The 17,058-nt window shown below is 37.1% G+C and overlaps 1 protein-coding gene across 1 annotated transcript in view; it reads right to left on the bottom strand.

Annotated features, from left to right (window-relative positions):
* The window catches only part of LOC110026116, a 48,919-nt gene that overhangs the window by 25,497 nt on the left and 6,364 nt on the right, over positions 1-17,058 (bottom strand). Inside the window, exons 2-5 of the mRNA XM_020726918.1 lie at positions 16,150-16,332; positions 15,882-15,984; positions 15,725-15,804; positions 15,557-15,634 (exon numbers count right to left, since the gene is read on the bottom strand). Of these exons, the coding sequence (XP_020582577.1) occupies positions 15,557-15,634; positions 15,725-15,804; positions 15,882-15,984; positions 16,150-16,332 (444 nt within the window). The remainder of the gene's footprint in view (positions 1-15,556; positions 15,635-15,724; positions 15,805-15,881; positions 15,985-16,149; positions 16,333-17,058) is intronic.

A 17,058-nucleotide genomic window follows, 5' to 3' on the forward strand; every position in this document is an offset into this window, starting at 1 on the left:
TATATATATATATATATACACGTAAATTAAAAAGTCATTCCGAAGCGAATGACGGGATTTCGATTCCGGCTGCCGACAGCTTCTTACGGGCGACCCCCCAAACAATCTTTTTCTTTCTCTTTTTTGTGCCGACAATATGTTCCTCCTTTTCGCTAGGGCCTATGAGACGACAGCCCGTGATACTTACTCGGAATGTAGGAAACACCGGCCAACTCTATGAGGCGTCTAAGAAGTTACGAGAGGCAAAACAAGAATCAAGAATCGTGGCCCAGTACTACAAGGACCTGGTTTCACTGTGGATGGAATGTGACCCGCACTACAACTACACTTGAGACTCTCCAGTCGATCTTCCTCTCTTTCAAAAAATTGTAACAAAAGATCGCATGTTTCAATTCCTAACATACCTCAACAATGACCTTGACAAAGTTCGGGGTCGTATTATTAGTCGGGATATCTTCCTTCCGCTCACGCTGCTTGCCCTGACATCCTCCTCAAAGAGAGTCAGAGACTTATCATGCTCTGTACTTTCACCCCTTCAACATAATCGTCCATCTTAGTCTCTAATAGCGCTCAAACCTCTAAGGCAAGTAACCTCACTTGTGAGTACTGTCACAAACTCAACCACACTCAAGACAAGTGTTGGAAGTTCCACGGAAAACATGCATAAAAATCCTAGACCAAATCCTCTGTTGTCAAGGGTCTTACTATGACATCAGGGTCTACCACGATTCAACCGGCTCCTGCCCAGAACATTTTGGAATCCTCCTGCTCTCTGAAAAAGTCAAAATGAGCACTTGGTCAAGCTATTTGGATACAATCAATTCTCTGTTGGCCCGCTGACCTCACACGTCCATCAAGGAACTATCCATATGACACTCATATTTTTTTACTCCCCTAGTTCATGGGTCATTGATTCAGGTGTCATGGACCATATGATTGCATGCTCGCAAGCTTTCTCGACATACTATTTATGTTTAGGATAAGATACGGTAAGAATTGTGGTTGAATCCTATAATTCCATTGTTGTTAAAGGATATGTTATTCTAACAACCGATCTAACTATGGAATCTGCGTTTCATGCACCACTATTGAAGTGTAACCAATTATCTGTTAGTAAGTTAACACATGACATTGATTATGTTACTCATTTCTCTCCTGATGTTCGTGTCTTTCAGGATCGTTGTTCGGGGAGGATGATCAGAACTACTAAGAGGGCAGTTGGACCCTACTACTTCCAAGAGAAAAGCATAGATAATGAAGACATACCACTCAGTAGTTGTAAGTCTATCTTGAGTCACTAAATGTCTCATTATATGGTTGCATTAACATTAAAGTTATCCCTCTTTACAACATTTAAAACATTTCTATCTATTAATGTTTTTTTTAAGAAAATCCTTTCTAGTTTTAAGTGTGAGACATGTCAGTTAGTCAAACATCTTCGGGTTCATTACCCACCCCACACTTACACACATTTTACTCCTTTTTCACTCAATCATAGTGACGTATGGGGACTCTTTCGCATTGTCAGTTACACCAATAAATGATGATTCCTTACTTTAATTAATGACCACACTTGAATGATATATGTCTATATTTTAAAAGATAAATCGAAAGTTGTTATCACTTTTCAAAATTTGTACATCTTCATTTTGACCCAATTCAAAACTCTAATTCAAGTCATTCGGACCGGCAATCATCGTGAGTTTTTTAACTCTATTTTAGGTGAATTCTTGGTAAGTAAAGGCACCCTCCACCATAGCTCGTGTACGAATACTCCTCAACAAATGAGAGTGCTTGTACTGGGTCAAAATGAAAGTGCGGGGGAGCTAGAGTTGAGTTCTTTTTTGAAAGTATTCTCTATTTTTAACTCTATTTTAGGTGAATTCTTGGCAAGTAAAGGCACCCTCCACCATAGCTCCTGTACGAATACTCCTCAACAAATGAGAGTGCTTGTACTGGGTCAAAATGAAAGTGCGGGGGAGCTAGAGTTGAGTTCTTTTTTGAAAGTATTCTCTATTTTCCTCACTCAACCTCAAGTAGGGGGGAGCCAAAGTTCTTGAAAACTACTTCTTATCATACTCCTATAGATGTTCCCCGCATTGTTCCTGCCACCGATGAATCTTCGATTCATGTTGTTTTGCCATCTCCTTCCCTCACTATCTGTGTCTACACTTAGCACGCTCATCTTGATGCCCCTCCTCTGGAGGAGCCCGCTACTTTCATGCAGAACCTTGAATCCACTCCAAGCGACATCCCCGACACTACTCCTACTCCAAATGAGAATGTGAGTTCCATGAGTGAGGTACGCAATCAAGCATATTATATATATTCTATGACAAAATATGTCTCTTTCCACAGCTTATTGCTGACCTACAAAACATTTGCTATTGTCCTGACGAATTATCATATTTCAGCTACTATTGAGGCTGCACTAGTGGATCTGACCTGAAAAATTGCACTAATTAAGGAAATGAATGTCCTTCGGCAGAACCATACATGGGGCGTCGTATATATTCCTCGGGATAAAAAAGTAGTGGGATGTCAATAGACTTTTAACATCAAGTTCAACTCAGATGGCCCATTTGAACACAACAAGACACGATTGGTCACCAAAAGATACTCGTAGGCCTGTTGAGTTAACTACAAGAAGACATTTGCTCCGGTGGCCAAGTTAAGCACCATTGGGGTCCTGTTATCTCTTGCGGCGAATCTGGATTAGCCCTTATTCCAACGATGACAATAATTTTGTTCCTAAACAGAGAACTTACAGAGGAGGTGTACATATCTCTTCCCCCTGGCTTTGACTCTACTTCCTCCCCAGCATAGTGTTTCTGGTGCGAAAGTTCCTCTATGGACTAAAGCAATCCTCACCAGCCTGATTTGACAAGTTCACAAAGGTAATAGTGGGTCATGGTTTTACTCAGATTTAATCGAATCACATTCTATACTTCAACGTTCATTCAATGGCCAGATTACTATACTTATCGTTTATATTGACAATATTATGCTCACAGAAAAAGATCTATCAGCATTGGACCTGATTCTCCACTACTTAAAAAGCACAGCAGGCTCAGGATTGTTTATCTCGCGTCACATCACTCATTCAATTGTTGTTTATATAGATGTTGATTGGGTCCAATCAGTCCATGATCGACAATCTATCTCCGAGTACTGCTCATTTGTGTGGGAAAATCTTGTCACATGGAAAAGCAAAAACAAGTCGGCGATTGCCCGGAGCAATACTGAAGCTGAATTATGATTCATTTCCTTGGCGATCTGTGAAGATCTTTGGTTACGCATCATGCTCTGCAAACTGCGTATGACGACCTCTAACCCTATGTAGTTCATATTTTCAAATCTATATCTATCGAAAAAGTTGACTGACTATTTTGTGATAATAAGACCGTCATTCGCAATGCCCTGTTGACCTCATTTTAGTGAGGTCTTAGCCAAATGCCCACAACCCAGTTCAACATGATTGTATCAAACGTGTGGAGATTAAAAGACACTTCATCAAGGAAAAACTCGAGTCCAGAGAAATTTATATTCTTTTTGTGCCCTCAAGTGGCCTCGAGTCCAGAAAATTTTATATTCATTTTGTGCCCTCAAGTGGCCAACTAGCTGATATCCTCACAGAGAACCTTCCTCGGCCACTTTTCAATGATTTATCCAAGTTGAACATGGCTGACATATATACTTCAACTTGAGGGAAAGTATTATAATATTAGAATAATAACGGCTACTCTTAGCCATTATTAATATGTCGATTTTATTTTATTAGTTATTATTTGCTTTCCTATTCTCTTTATTCCGTTTTTATGTCTTTTCTTATGAGTGTGGGTTTATATACCCCTCTTACTATCAATAAGATATGTTGTTCTGCTCCAATATTTCAACAAATAACATATACATTATTCACACAAATATTTACAAAATACATTAAAAGACATACAAAAAAGTTTCAAGTATATTTACTTCTTTTTAAATTTAACGAAATTTCCAATTATTGACAAGATTATTATGTTTTCAGTTGTCTTTGTCTTGCAAATTCTAAAGCTTGTTTTGTAGTTTATAGGTGAGGTATTTTCTTTTCCATGCATTTTAAAGTGCAGATCGACTTGTCGGATTTTGACGGATGTTTGGATCATGATGAATTCATTTAGTGTCAAAAAATAAGGTAATAATTTTTTTTAGTACAAAGACGTTCCCCATAATCCAATTTAGCAATCATTAAACTCAAAAAGAACAACTCCTTATGATGGGAGAACCTGAAGCATCTTCAACAACAACAAATGAAGAGTAAGATCACTGTCTGGTTTAAAATGGAAAAGGAGATGTAGTGCAAATGCATTATCTCGATTACCGGCAAGACGTATTACTCAAACTCCACAACCTGTACCATAAAGATTTTTTTGTGGATAAATGCATAGTTAAATTTGATCAGCTCATGGTAAAATGTGAGTTACATTAGAAGACCCAAGCCGGCCTTCCCAGAAAAAATTAGTCCTGAGTGGAGAAAACATGAAGACCATCCACATTATAAAATCCTCCCAAGTCAGTAAGTGTTTCAAATGCCACAATTTTAGACACACTGCGTATGATTGCCCAAAATAAGAGTGATCATTTGCACTGAACAAGAAGCAATAGAAGAAATGGACAGTGACACGCGAGAAAGAGAGGATGCAAAGGAAAACTATCGGCTTCCAATCGACATGAGAGAGATCAGAGTGGTTCGACAAATCCTTCAGAGTAATTCCCTAAGAGTCAATAGTGTCTCCTCTACAACATATTTCATACTAGTTGAATTATGAAGAAAAAGATGTGCAATCTTATCATAAATGCGGGCAGTTGTAAGAATGTAGTATTTACCAAAATGGTTGAAAGGCTGAGCCTTGTCACACAAAAGCACACGCAACGTTATTCTCTATCTTGGTTGAAGAAATGAAACAAGATCATAATTAATGGGAGATGCCACGTGGAGCTCTCTATTAGAGAAAATTTTAGGAGCATAGTGTGATGTGCAGCGCCTATAAATGCTTGTCAAGTCTTATTTAGCAGTCCTTCGTAGTACAATCGCTGCACATATCATGATAGCTATAAGAACATGTATCATTTTGCCAAAGATGAGAAACACGTGCTCTTTTTTAGAAGAAGACCGATAAAACTAGCATTGATGGTCCTAGAAGACAATTAGTCCGACGAGTCAATACATGACATTGGGCAGCCCTTATTGAAAGAGTTTCATAATGCTCCGATTGATAGTCTACCTCATAGATTCCCAATATTGAGCAGGATCTAGCAAAAAATAAACTTCATTCCATGATCTATTCATCCAACCCGCTTACCAGATTTTATCAGTCGAGTGTGAAAAGTTGTAAAAGCATGTCACAAACTTAATGACTCAAGGCTTGGTTCGTGGAAGTACGAGTGTGTAAGTTCAGCTCTGCTTATGCCAAATAAGGACAATTATTTATTCTATCAAAATAAACATTGAAATAACGCATGTGATCTAGAGTTGTCTTGGAAGGACAAGAGCACGGAATTTGTAGGGGGGTTGCCCCAAACATAACAATACAATAACTTCATTATGGTGACGACAAATCGACTCCAGAAGCTTCCAATGAAGAAAGCCAATTGCCGTCCACTCTGGAAGAATGATGCGGGAGTCATTTTCACTGTGACAGTATTTTGCATCCAACTGCTACAGCCGTGTGAACACAAATCGTCCCAATTTTGTTTCACATGTTGGTCCATAATTTTCCAGCCTCCAACAGTTGAAGCTCCCATGTTGGGCCCCAATTCTCTTACTTGCCACTAGTATTAGGGTTATTTTTTTTGGAGAATTATATATTTATTTGATTGGATTGGTTTAAAGATTTTTTTTATTTTTTATGTATGTTGGGCTGAGAATTGTTATTTGATTTATCACATTAGGCACGTTGTAGTTCTTTTAGCTTGATTGAGGAACAAGTGGTAAATCCTCCTAGAAGTTTGTGTCACACCAAACAGCCATTAAACAATGTTCTTACTATTCTCAACCAAGACAGCCACCATCAACGAAGTTCTCGGGCAGCACTCTTTGACGTTTGTACTTCGCTTGCCCCACACCAGCTTTATGTTCTTGTCATCTTATCCCCCAAAATAATAAATACTCCCAAATTTCCTTCCCAAATCCTATTCTATCTCAGACCTTTGATTCTTAAATATGGAACCTAAGATGGTGTTAAAACCTCCATGACAGAGTTACATAAGACAGTCTAAAGAAACAAGAGTCATATCCATTTTTTTGGGAACAAGGATCATATCCATAATTGAAGAAGCGGTCGTTACTACTAGGAAAAAATATTAGGTCAAAACTCAGGATGCATCCGAAGTCCAATAGTCGGACGGTACGTGTCAAGTGAGTCTCACAAATTTTAACACTGACCAATCCCAATGTATTACAGTGGGCCCACTTGGCACGTGGCGCCCCACCATTTGACTCCAGACACTCCGAATGTAATATTTGCTCTGTTACTAGGCCCCTCCAAAATGGTTGAACTTTTTATAATTTTATAGGAAGTATAAGGCAAAATAAATTGTAATAACCGGAAAAATAAAATTTAACAGGCTACTATCGATTCGAAGGGATTAATTATCTCGACGAGCGTCTCACTTGAAGCGAAGAAACGAATTCAAATAGAAAACGAAAGCAAAAACCAAAGAAGAAGAAGAAAAAGCGGTCGCATGTTTCTCTTATTGAATATTTGGCAAAGAGCAGCGAGACTCGGAAATAGGAGGAAGAAGAAGAGGAAGAAATGGTGTTGGCAGAAACCCTAGCCAAGGTTTACGCAAAAGATGAAGCCAGGATAAGGATCGAAAGAGTCGTTGCGTACGAGAGTGTATTACCGACCAAGCTTCCCGCGCAAGGAAGAGAGGAGGACAGACATTGCTTGAGAGGAGACGACACCAAATGCTAGTCTATGTGTGTGAAGGAAGCAGAGGCGGTGGCGTTGAAATAAAGAAGTGGGTTGTGCGCATCCTGTGCGAAGGAAGAGGTGATAGAGTCTTATGTTGAATAAATAGAGAAATGTGGGGCTATTGATCAAGTGTGTACGAAGAGAGAGGCATGTTATGAAAAATTGATTGCAAGAAAAAACGAAAAACTGGAATGAGAAATTCGCACACAGAAAAATACAGATTTACTTGGTTCCGCAAATTGTCTTCGTCTACGAAGTTGCAGAGGACAAGAAAGAAAACGGGGGAAAAAAACTTGTGGTTTTTCCCTGTCCTGTAAGCCAAAGCACAGAAAAGTTTGCCCCTTTTGCTTCAGTCGAAGAACAGTGGGGTTGGATTTATTCGAGAGCAGGTGGGTTAGTATTTTTATAAAAAGTAGAAGACACCAAAAAAAAGGAATTCTTATTATTGGATGCGATTCCACATGAACAATTGGCGGGACCGCGTGAAGAGGGAGACTTTGGCGAGACCGCGTAGAGGAAGATTTTGGGTGAAGAAGAAGAATTTAGCCGGACCAACTTGAAGAGTCACAGGCTACATATATATTCAACAATTCTCTCACTTGGAGACTGGGACACTAACCGCACTATTCACTGGCAGCGTCGCCCTTTTCTTCAAACATGATATCATCCACCTATGTAACTTAAAGCCCCTGTCTTTAAGCTAGAAAATCAACTGAAGTTGCGCACAATTTCAGCCTCTAAAGTGTAACACATTTAGTTAACATATTAGCAAGGTTCTTTCTTACACAAATGTTCTCAAGTAGCAATTGTCTGTCATCTAATAAAGATCGAATGAAGTGATATCTGATTTGAATGTGTTTAGTCCTGGATTGAAATGTTGGATTCCTGATAAGGAATATGACGCTCTAAACATCACTGTAAAGAGTGCCCTTCTGAACCTCTTTACCCAATTCTTCCAAGAAACTTTGTAGCAATATCATCTCCTTTGCAGCCTCTGACACTACAATGCACTCAGCTTTTGTAGTGGAAAACGAAACTGGCTTCTATAGATTTGAGCCTCATGACACTGCAGTACCACCAAGAGTATAAACATAATTTGTAGTACTTTTCCTACTGTCAATGTCTCCAGCTAAATTTGCATCAACAAAGTCCTGTACCTCCAAGCTCTTTCCTGAAAAACACAAGCAGGTTTTTGAGAAGCTTCTTAGATATCTCAAGACCCACTTCACAGCTTCTCAATGTTCCTTTCTTGAATTACTCACGTATCTGCTCACAACTTATACTGCATGGGCAATATCTAGTTTGTTGCAAACCATTGCATACATAAGTGAACCAATTATTGATGCGTTAGAAACCTTACTCATGTAGTAATGTTCCTCCTCTGACTTTGGTGATTGATTCTTGCTGAGTCTGGAGTGACTGTCCAAAGATGTGTTAACTGGTTTGGTCTTATCCATATTCAATCTGCTAAGCACCTTCTTTCACATATTCAGCTTATGAAAGCCTCAACGTGCCTCTGACTCAATTTGTCAATCCTCATGCAAAAAATTTGTTTTGTCGCTCCAAAAACATTCATTGCAAAGTGCTCGGATATCTGTTTCTTCAGATCGTTAATCTCGTTAATGCTCCAAAAAGCATATCATCTACATACAGCAGTAGAATGATATAAGAGTTGTCAAAGTACATGACATAGCAACAGTGATCTGTCTGACATCCGTTGAACCCTGCATTGTGCATGAAATTATTAAATTTCATGTACAATTGTTTAAGAGCTTGTTTCAGGCCATACAGGCTCTTCTTCAGTCTACAAACTGAATATTTCTTTCCCTGTACTACAAACCCTTCAGGCTGGTGCATGTAGATGTCTTCTTCAACGTCTTCATTAAGAAAAATTGTCTCACATCTAACTGCTCCAGAAATAGATCTTCAGTAACAACCATAGTCAATACCATCCTGATGGTTGTGAGTTTCACCACATGAGATAAAATCTCAAAGTAATCAATCTTCTGCCTCTATTGAAAGTCTTTTACAACAAATTTAGCATTGTACCTCTTACTATCATCATGCTCAATCTTCACCTAATACAACCACTTGTTGTGCAATGTCTACTTCCCTGATCGAAGTTCTGTCGGTTCTGATGTCTAATTTTCCAGCAGAGAATCCACTTCTCCTTCATTGTCAGCTCAATTGCTCAAATTTTCATCTTGTAAGGTTTCTTCATAACTCTGTGATTATTCACCATCTGTCAGCAAAATATAGTTCAAATTTGGTGAGTAACGTTTTGAAAAATGTCTATTTGTAACTGACCTGCGAACTGTAGTTCTAGGAGTGGACGGCTCTGAAGTTGATTGCGAAACAATAGGAATTTTCATCTTGCAAGGTTTCTTCATAGCTCTGTGGTCTTTCATTATCTATAAGCAGAATGTAGTTCAAGGTTGGTCAGTAACGGTGTGGAAAACGTCTATTCCTGATTGACCTGCGAACTGTAGTAGTAGAAGTGAACAGCTCTGAAGCCGACAGCAAAAAAATAGGAATGGGTGTCTCGAACCTACTCTCCTCATCACCTCCATCACCGCCCCGCACTGTGACCTCTGGTAGATCATCAAGCCTTACCAACTCGAATTCTTGGGGAGCCACTTCAGAAATTGTACTGAACTTGTCTTTGTGCATGATCTTCTCATTGAAAATCAAGTTTCTGTTTATTATGATCTTTCGGTTCTGATCATCCCAAAAATGATAAACAAATGTCTCGTCTCCATGGCCAATCAAATAATATTTTTTTGACTTAGCCTGGAGTTTGCTACGAGCCTCAGGATTAATGAGAACATAAAAAAAAATAACCAAAAGTTTTAAGTTAAGAAAATTTGACATTTTTCCCACTCCAGACCATCTCAGGTAATTTACAGTTTAATGAAGCAGATGGCCCTTTGTTGATCAAGTAAATTACAGTGTTGATTGCTTTTGACCAAAAAATTAGTGGCAGTCCAACGTGTAATCTCATGTTTCTAGCCTGCTTATTATTGGTCATGTTCATGCGTTCTACAACATTATTTTATTGCGACATCCCAAGAATGATCTCCATTCTGATTCTCTGAGTTGCACAGTACTCCTTAAACTCACTATCAATATATTCACCATCATTATCAGACCTCAAACACTTCAATTTTAAATTTGTCTCTGTCTCAACCATGGTCTTCCAAACCTTGAACACATTAAATACATCTTATTTATGCTTCAAGAAATAAACTCGTACATTTATGTTGTGGTCATCAATGAACGTGACATAGTAACGAGAGCGTCCAAGAGATATCAGTAGAGAAGGTCCCCACACATTTGTATACAAGATCTAGTTTTCTTGTATTTGGCGCTCTGCCACCTTTTAAGGAACTGACCTTCTGCATCCTCATAATGCAACTTTCACACATGCTGAAATCAACTGACTCCAGCTCTAGTAGCTTGCCTCTGGACTGAAGTTCTTTCATGCCCCTCTGACTTATGTGTCCAAGCCTGCAATGGCACATTTCTACTGTGCTCTCTGCAACTGTAGAATCAACACTGTTAATTAAACCATTAGTCATGTATAATGTATCAGTTTTCTTACCCTGAGCCAGTACCACGACCCTTTTAGTGACCTTCCAGGTACTATTTGAGAACACTACTGATTGACCACACTCATCTACTGTCCAACAAGAATGAGATTCTTCTTCAACCAGGAATATGTCTGACCTTTTGCAAAGTCAATTTGCTCTTGTATGGAGTGTAATATCAACGTATTTCATCATCACCATGTTCAGAGCTTCTCCATCAGCCGATATACCTTCCCAAAGTAACCTGCAACATAATTTCGCATTAACTTTCAATAAGAAAATATATAGAAAGAAACCTCTGAATCTAATATTCAGTTATCAACAGAATTGTGAACTGTCGGTAATAGTGCATCATGTATTTCTTCAGTCACAACATTAGCGTCATCATTTTCCGTCTTCTTTGGATTTTTGAAGTTCTTTTTTATGTGGTCATCTTTGTCACAATTCCAACACGTTGATTGTTGACCAGACTTCGACTTGTTTCTATCTCTGTGCTATGAATTGATCTTCCTCTGTTTGAGTTTCTAACTTGTGATCTTCATCTGCAATCAACATTCAGTGTTGAACTCGAACTAAAGATTTTGCTAGAATTTTTCTGCGCACCTTCTCAGTCAAGATTAAATCACGAATATCATCATATATAAGCTTGTGATCCTCAATAATATCAGCGCACGTACCTCATCGTCAAAATCAATTTCAACAGACGACAATTGATTTGTGAGGGTATTAAAATCATTCAGATGCTGGACAACAGATACACCTTCCCTCATCTTCAAGTTGAATAATTTTTTCATCAAGTGTACATTGTTATTCGTCGATGACATTTTATACATACCTGAAAAAGCCATCATGAGATATGCAGTAGTCATTTCCTTGATGACGTTGTGGGCAACGAATCTCGACAGGGTTAATCGAACAACCCCCAAAACTTGTCAATCCAACAGATTACAATCAGCTTCATTCATTTTCTCCGGTCGTTTAACCAGAACGGAAGATGAAGTTACTTCTCATAAAGATAGTCCTCTATCTGCATCCCTCAATAACCAAAATCCGTGTCATCGAACTTCTCGATCCTCGATACATTTAATTTGTTTTCGGTCATCGTTCTTCCTCAAATCCAAACCACGGCTCAGATATCAATTGTTGTGAAAAACAACGACAATAAAACAAAATTAGAAGGAGAAAGTTCTAAAACAAAAAGGAACATGCACACAGATTTACGTGGTTCGGCAAATTGCTTACATCCACAAAGTTGTTGAGGATTTTATTGCTTCAAGTTCGTCGATTCGACGTTTACAGAAAATCTTCATTTCTCTTCCTCTCTCTCTCCTCACCTTTCTCTCTTATCTCTCTCTACCTTTCCACCTGTAGCACAAGGCAGAAAGAAAAGAGGGAAAATAAACTTGTGGTTTTTCCTATTCCGTAAGCCAAAGCACCGAAAAGTTTGCCCCTTTTGCTTCAACTGAAGAAGAGTGGGGTTGGATTTATTCGAGAGCAGGTAGGTTAGCCATTTTATAAGTAGAAGACACAAAAAAAGGAATTCCTATTGTTGGACGTGATTCCACGTGAAAGTTGGCGGGACCGCGTGAGGAGGGAGGCTTTGGCAAGACCGCATAGAAAGAGATTCCGGGTGAAAAAGAAGAATTTGGCGGGACCAACTTGAAGAGTCACAGGGTACATATATATTCAACAAGGCAGGCGCAGGGGCAAATGAAGCCCTGCTTGCAGGAAAGCCGAGCAGCACAAGAATTCATATTTTGCTCTCGTGCATGAGTTTAGGCTGAACCGATATATATATTAGTTAGATGTGCCACAAACCGTGGCATGTTGGTTGGCGGGGTTAACTGTAAGTCCCCTCAGGTCACGGGTTCGATCCCTAGTGGCGCTGGGTTCTCCAATATTTAAGCACATGACTCGAGCTCTCATCATGGGGTCTTGCGCACAGGAAATCGGTGTTTGGGCATCTGTATTAGTTTGATATGTATTAGTTTGATATTATTAGATTATATTAAATCTTATTAGTTAATAACAGGGATTAAGGTGATAAGCATTTGAATAAAGAAATTTTCAGTTCATAACTAAGATTGGCGTAAGAAAAAGATTAACAAGATGAATAAATTGTGTAGTTATTTATGTGAAGTTATTTTGAATTGTTGGTTAATGTTAATTGAAATTGAAAAAAATGCATTGTAAGTTTCACTGAATGATATCAGATTTTGGCAAATTTGAGTCATTAAATTAGAGAAATAATAGAAGTAAAACGATCAAAGGCCTGGGATGAGTAATTATGTTTTAAAGTGTAATAATTTTTCTTACATTTAAGTATATTTTTGTTTATAATTTTTCACTATTATGTCTTATATCAATGAAATTAAATCACATATAATTCTTCATATCGTTAGTCATGAAGTACATATGTTAAAATTGTTGTCTTAATAGTTACATGATAATTTAGTTTCAGAAGAAAAAAGATTATTATATTATCATTATGTTCAAGTAGAGATATATATGTTAGTTTTATTGCATGACTAGATGTATAAGTCAAATTATTACTTGACTTTTAGAATTATAATAATATGCATCTATTAGATTATCGTATGAGCTTAAATTTTAATAGAATTGCATTATTTTTTTCGGATAAATACAAGTTATCTCATACGAAAGTACTGTGTATCTTGAGATATAAAATAAAAATATAGTATACACGGATGCTTGTGTGCGCGTAAAAGATAAAGAGTTCGCCCCCTTATGGTACAGGCAAGGGGCGGAAATGTACCAACACGTGTAAATATTTTCCTACCATCTCAAATAATTGTGAAAGTAAGATCACTAACCGATGTGTCGACGGGATAATATCGGTCATTCATGAGTAAGCACCCTACCACCTCAAACAATTGTGTAATTTAGATCAATAATCGTTATGCCAACAGAATAATACTAGTCAGGAGTGTGTTAGGTAATGTTTTCACGATGGTCCTGAGACAGATGTGAATACTAAAAATATGAAATAAAAATAAAGCTAAAATTTTAACATTGAAGAACAAAATTAAAATTAATGCATATAGAGCTTTAGATTAATTCCATCGAGTAAATGTTAAGAATACATACATTAGATTATTAAATGAATTTTTATAATGAAATTTGAATGATCGATATGTACATTATTTTCTTTTTCTTGGGTTATTGTAATTTAAAAGTGTGATTGCATTATTCGACTGGGTTATCTGAGATAATTTATTATATTTTTTTAATATTTTTTAAGTTTTAAGATTTTGAAAGATATGGATAATAGATGAGATAATTTTTACAAAAGGCAAGGAAAACAGCCTGAAAGATCAACTTTATTTTCTTAAATAAAATATTTTCTTTAGTAGATATTTCAATTAGTAATATGTATAATAAACAGTTAGTGAAAGAAATAGAATCATAAAAAAAACTTAATTTCATTGTGAGACTGTTTTTTCCTGCCTTAGTTAATCTTAAGCCCCATATTGAATCGTGACACCAACATTTTTTGCATTTTTATGGTGTTTGAGATTGAGACCACCGTTGTTAGGGATCCCCATTTGTTGAAAACCATCATTTGGCTTGTTAACAAAAGAGGGTTGTCAACTCAATCCCATTTGAGCTTTATTAACTTTGACTTTATTTATCTCACTTCACTCGAGGCTAAGGGACTATTTCTAAATTTCTATATTCGGATCAACAACCTCCACAAGAATTATGGGACAATTATAATTGAAACGCATAAAATGTTAACTTCATTAGGTGTTATGGGGCAAATAAAGATGTGCCCATAATATTATGCATTCCAGTATAGTCAACCATTTGAATCCATATTCTTCCTTCATCAAAACCGAAATAGTGGAGGCTGCGAAACTAGTTTCTAGTTCAAAGTGCTCATTTGGAAGAATTTGTAACTTGGTTCCCTTAGAAGAGTATGATGCCATATTCTAGGAGTTTAGGAGAGACCACGCTGTTTGAGGCTGAAAACTAACTCTCTAATACAAGATAACCATGGCTATATTCTACAAACTATTCATTCCTTGATTATGATAAGATAACCTTGAATAGTTTTGACAAAGTGTTAACCGTTTTGGGAATCGAAAGCTGAATGACCACTAAACTAGTAACCTTTCCTCATGAGGAATAAGAACAGGACGACCCCCTTGATTTTTTATTGATTGGTTTTTTTTCCGTTTTTTATGGGGAAGTTAAGGCAGCTCTGATGAGGATCCTAATATAAAGCATGGTGTCAAATCATATGCATGTATCTTAATTGGATTTTCATATTGAAAGTTCAAACAAAGAAATTAGAGGCCACAATTCTACCAAAAGAACAAGAGCTTACAAGCCATTATTAAGGGCCGAGAGACAAGGTGAGCATTCAGGTGAGGTTTATTGCTCAGGCTTTGTTTGAATTTACGAGCATTTGCTGTGGTGGTCATGCTCTACTCTAGAATTGCCTGTAAGGTACTGCGCTAGATTTGTTTAGTGCCTCGTCGCAAAGAGTGAGAGGCAAAAAAATCATACCCAGAATAATATTATTTCCTCTTCACTAAGCGTAACTGGATCTGCATAATGGTAACTTCAAAATGCATAAAATGGTTGGAGCGTGAAGGACAAACGGATGTCAAAGCCTTGACTAAAAGGTTAATTTACTAAAGTTTAAGAATCAGAAAAGTTTTGAGGAGCCCTCGTTTATAAAGATGCTGAAAATCTTTGAGATTGTCCTTCAGATATGAGCATGACCATAGAGACTTCTATACAATTTTTCCAACGAAAAATATAGCAAATGGTGGAAAAATAAGATCATGTGGTTTTATCATCAATCTAGCATTTGTTAGAAGTTGGATTATAGATCAAAAAATAGTTCAAACAAGACGTTCAAAAGAAATTATTTGTTCATCAAATAAAACTAGCTAAGCATCAAACAAAATTCTTCATAACATCAAGATGTATATACTTTCAAAATAAAAGAAGATAGAAATCCATTAGTATGATGATAACCTGTTTGTCCACAGGAAGTGGGAAAACATCACCAAATATTGTCACACGAGCATTTGATAATCCACTCCACCCGGGAATCTGTAAAATAAAACATGATAACTAGTCTTGATGACACGAAATGACACAGAATGCTATTTTGCAATAAAATAGCTAATTCTTAGGGCATACTTGCACAACAAGTGTGCATCTTGAATCCGCCAATAAGTTCCTTGTGTGGATGGCCAATGGTGACAGTGAAAATATCGGATCTGAATAAATGAATAACAGCATTATGTACATTCAAGAAAAACTCAGTTTTGCGCATTGAAAAAAATAGAAAACTTACGGCCTGCTGAATCAGCTGCAAAATCAACTAAAGAACCAAATGGATACCCTGCGCGACGATGATGCATCCGCGACATGACAGTACATAGATGAGCAAATCTGGCCTATTTATTTATATGAAGTGAATTAAGATAAAAATTCAAGAAAACAAACAGAAAAGCTCCTTAAAAGCAGGACAACAACCAATTATGGTGCATAATAAAAACGAGACACCTTTGACTGATAATATTAGCCATCCATATATGTTTAAAATTTACAATGTAGCTTACCTGTTCCATCAGGTTACGAACAGCTAAGGCTGGTGGAGGCAAGTCATGAGCAGATGTTGCACTGTGCACACCACCTGAAATTGGTGTCCTGAACAGCCCAGCCTTAGATCCAGTTGGGCCATTTGCGCCAAGAGGTGGTATAATCCCTTCCTTTCCAGCTGCAACTGTGTGGTCGCTACCAACCTCAAAAAAAAAAAAAAAAAAAAAAAAACTTCAACTGCTTAGTACAAGCAAGCAGGATGACCAGCAGTCAGCTCATTAATTACTGCAGAATTAATTGGAGCGGACAAGCCACAAGATAATAACTCAAACTACAAACCAAAATTTTTTTAAAAATATATAATCATGTGCTGGATAGTTAGTAATGCCACACTTTTTAGCCTTCCTCTCAAAAATTCAGAAGTTCTGCTGAAAATGTCTGCTCTTAGCGAGTTATACAAATGTTGGGTAAAGAATATACGTAAGGAAAAATTAAAAGAAAGAAAAAAAGAAAATATGACACTTCATAACAGATGTCAGGGCAAGTTAAATAACTTCATAGAGATAACCATACGCATATGCTCTTATGATATGAAGTTCTTCAATAATAAACCAGTAATATAAAAGTGATTTCGCATGTGAACAAAATTAGTGTTATATATTAGTATATTATGAATTAGTAATTTTAATATGATGTAGGGCATTTGGGCATGTACAAAAGCATTTGAAAAAGTAAACCAACAATGAGTTAGATGGTTAGAAAATTAAAGACGGAAATTTAAAAAGAAAACTATGTAAACTAAGGCATGGATAGAAGTACTTTAAAACATCAAACAGCAATCAACAATCAACAATCAACAATCAACAATCAACAATCAACAAGAACAAATGAAAAGTTAAAATTCATAAAACTAGTTGCACAAAGTTTGG

This window comes from Phalaenopsis equestris, unplaced genomic scaffold, assembly GCF_001263595.1.
Source record: "Phalaenopsis equestris unplaced genomic scaffold, ASM126359v1 Scaffold000352, whole genome shotgun sequence".
Lineage (NCBI taxonomy): Eukaryota > Viridiplantae > Streptophyta > Magnoliopsida > Asparagales > Orchidaceae > Phalaenopsis > Phalaenopsis equestris.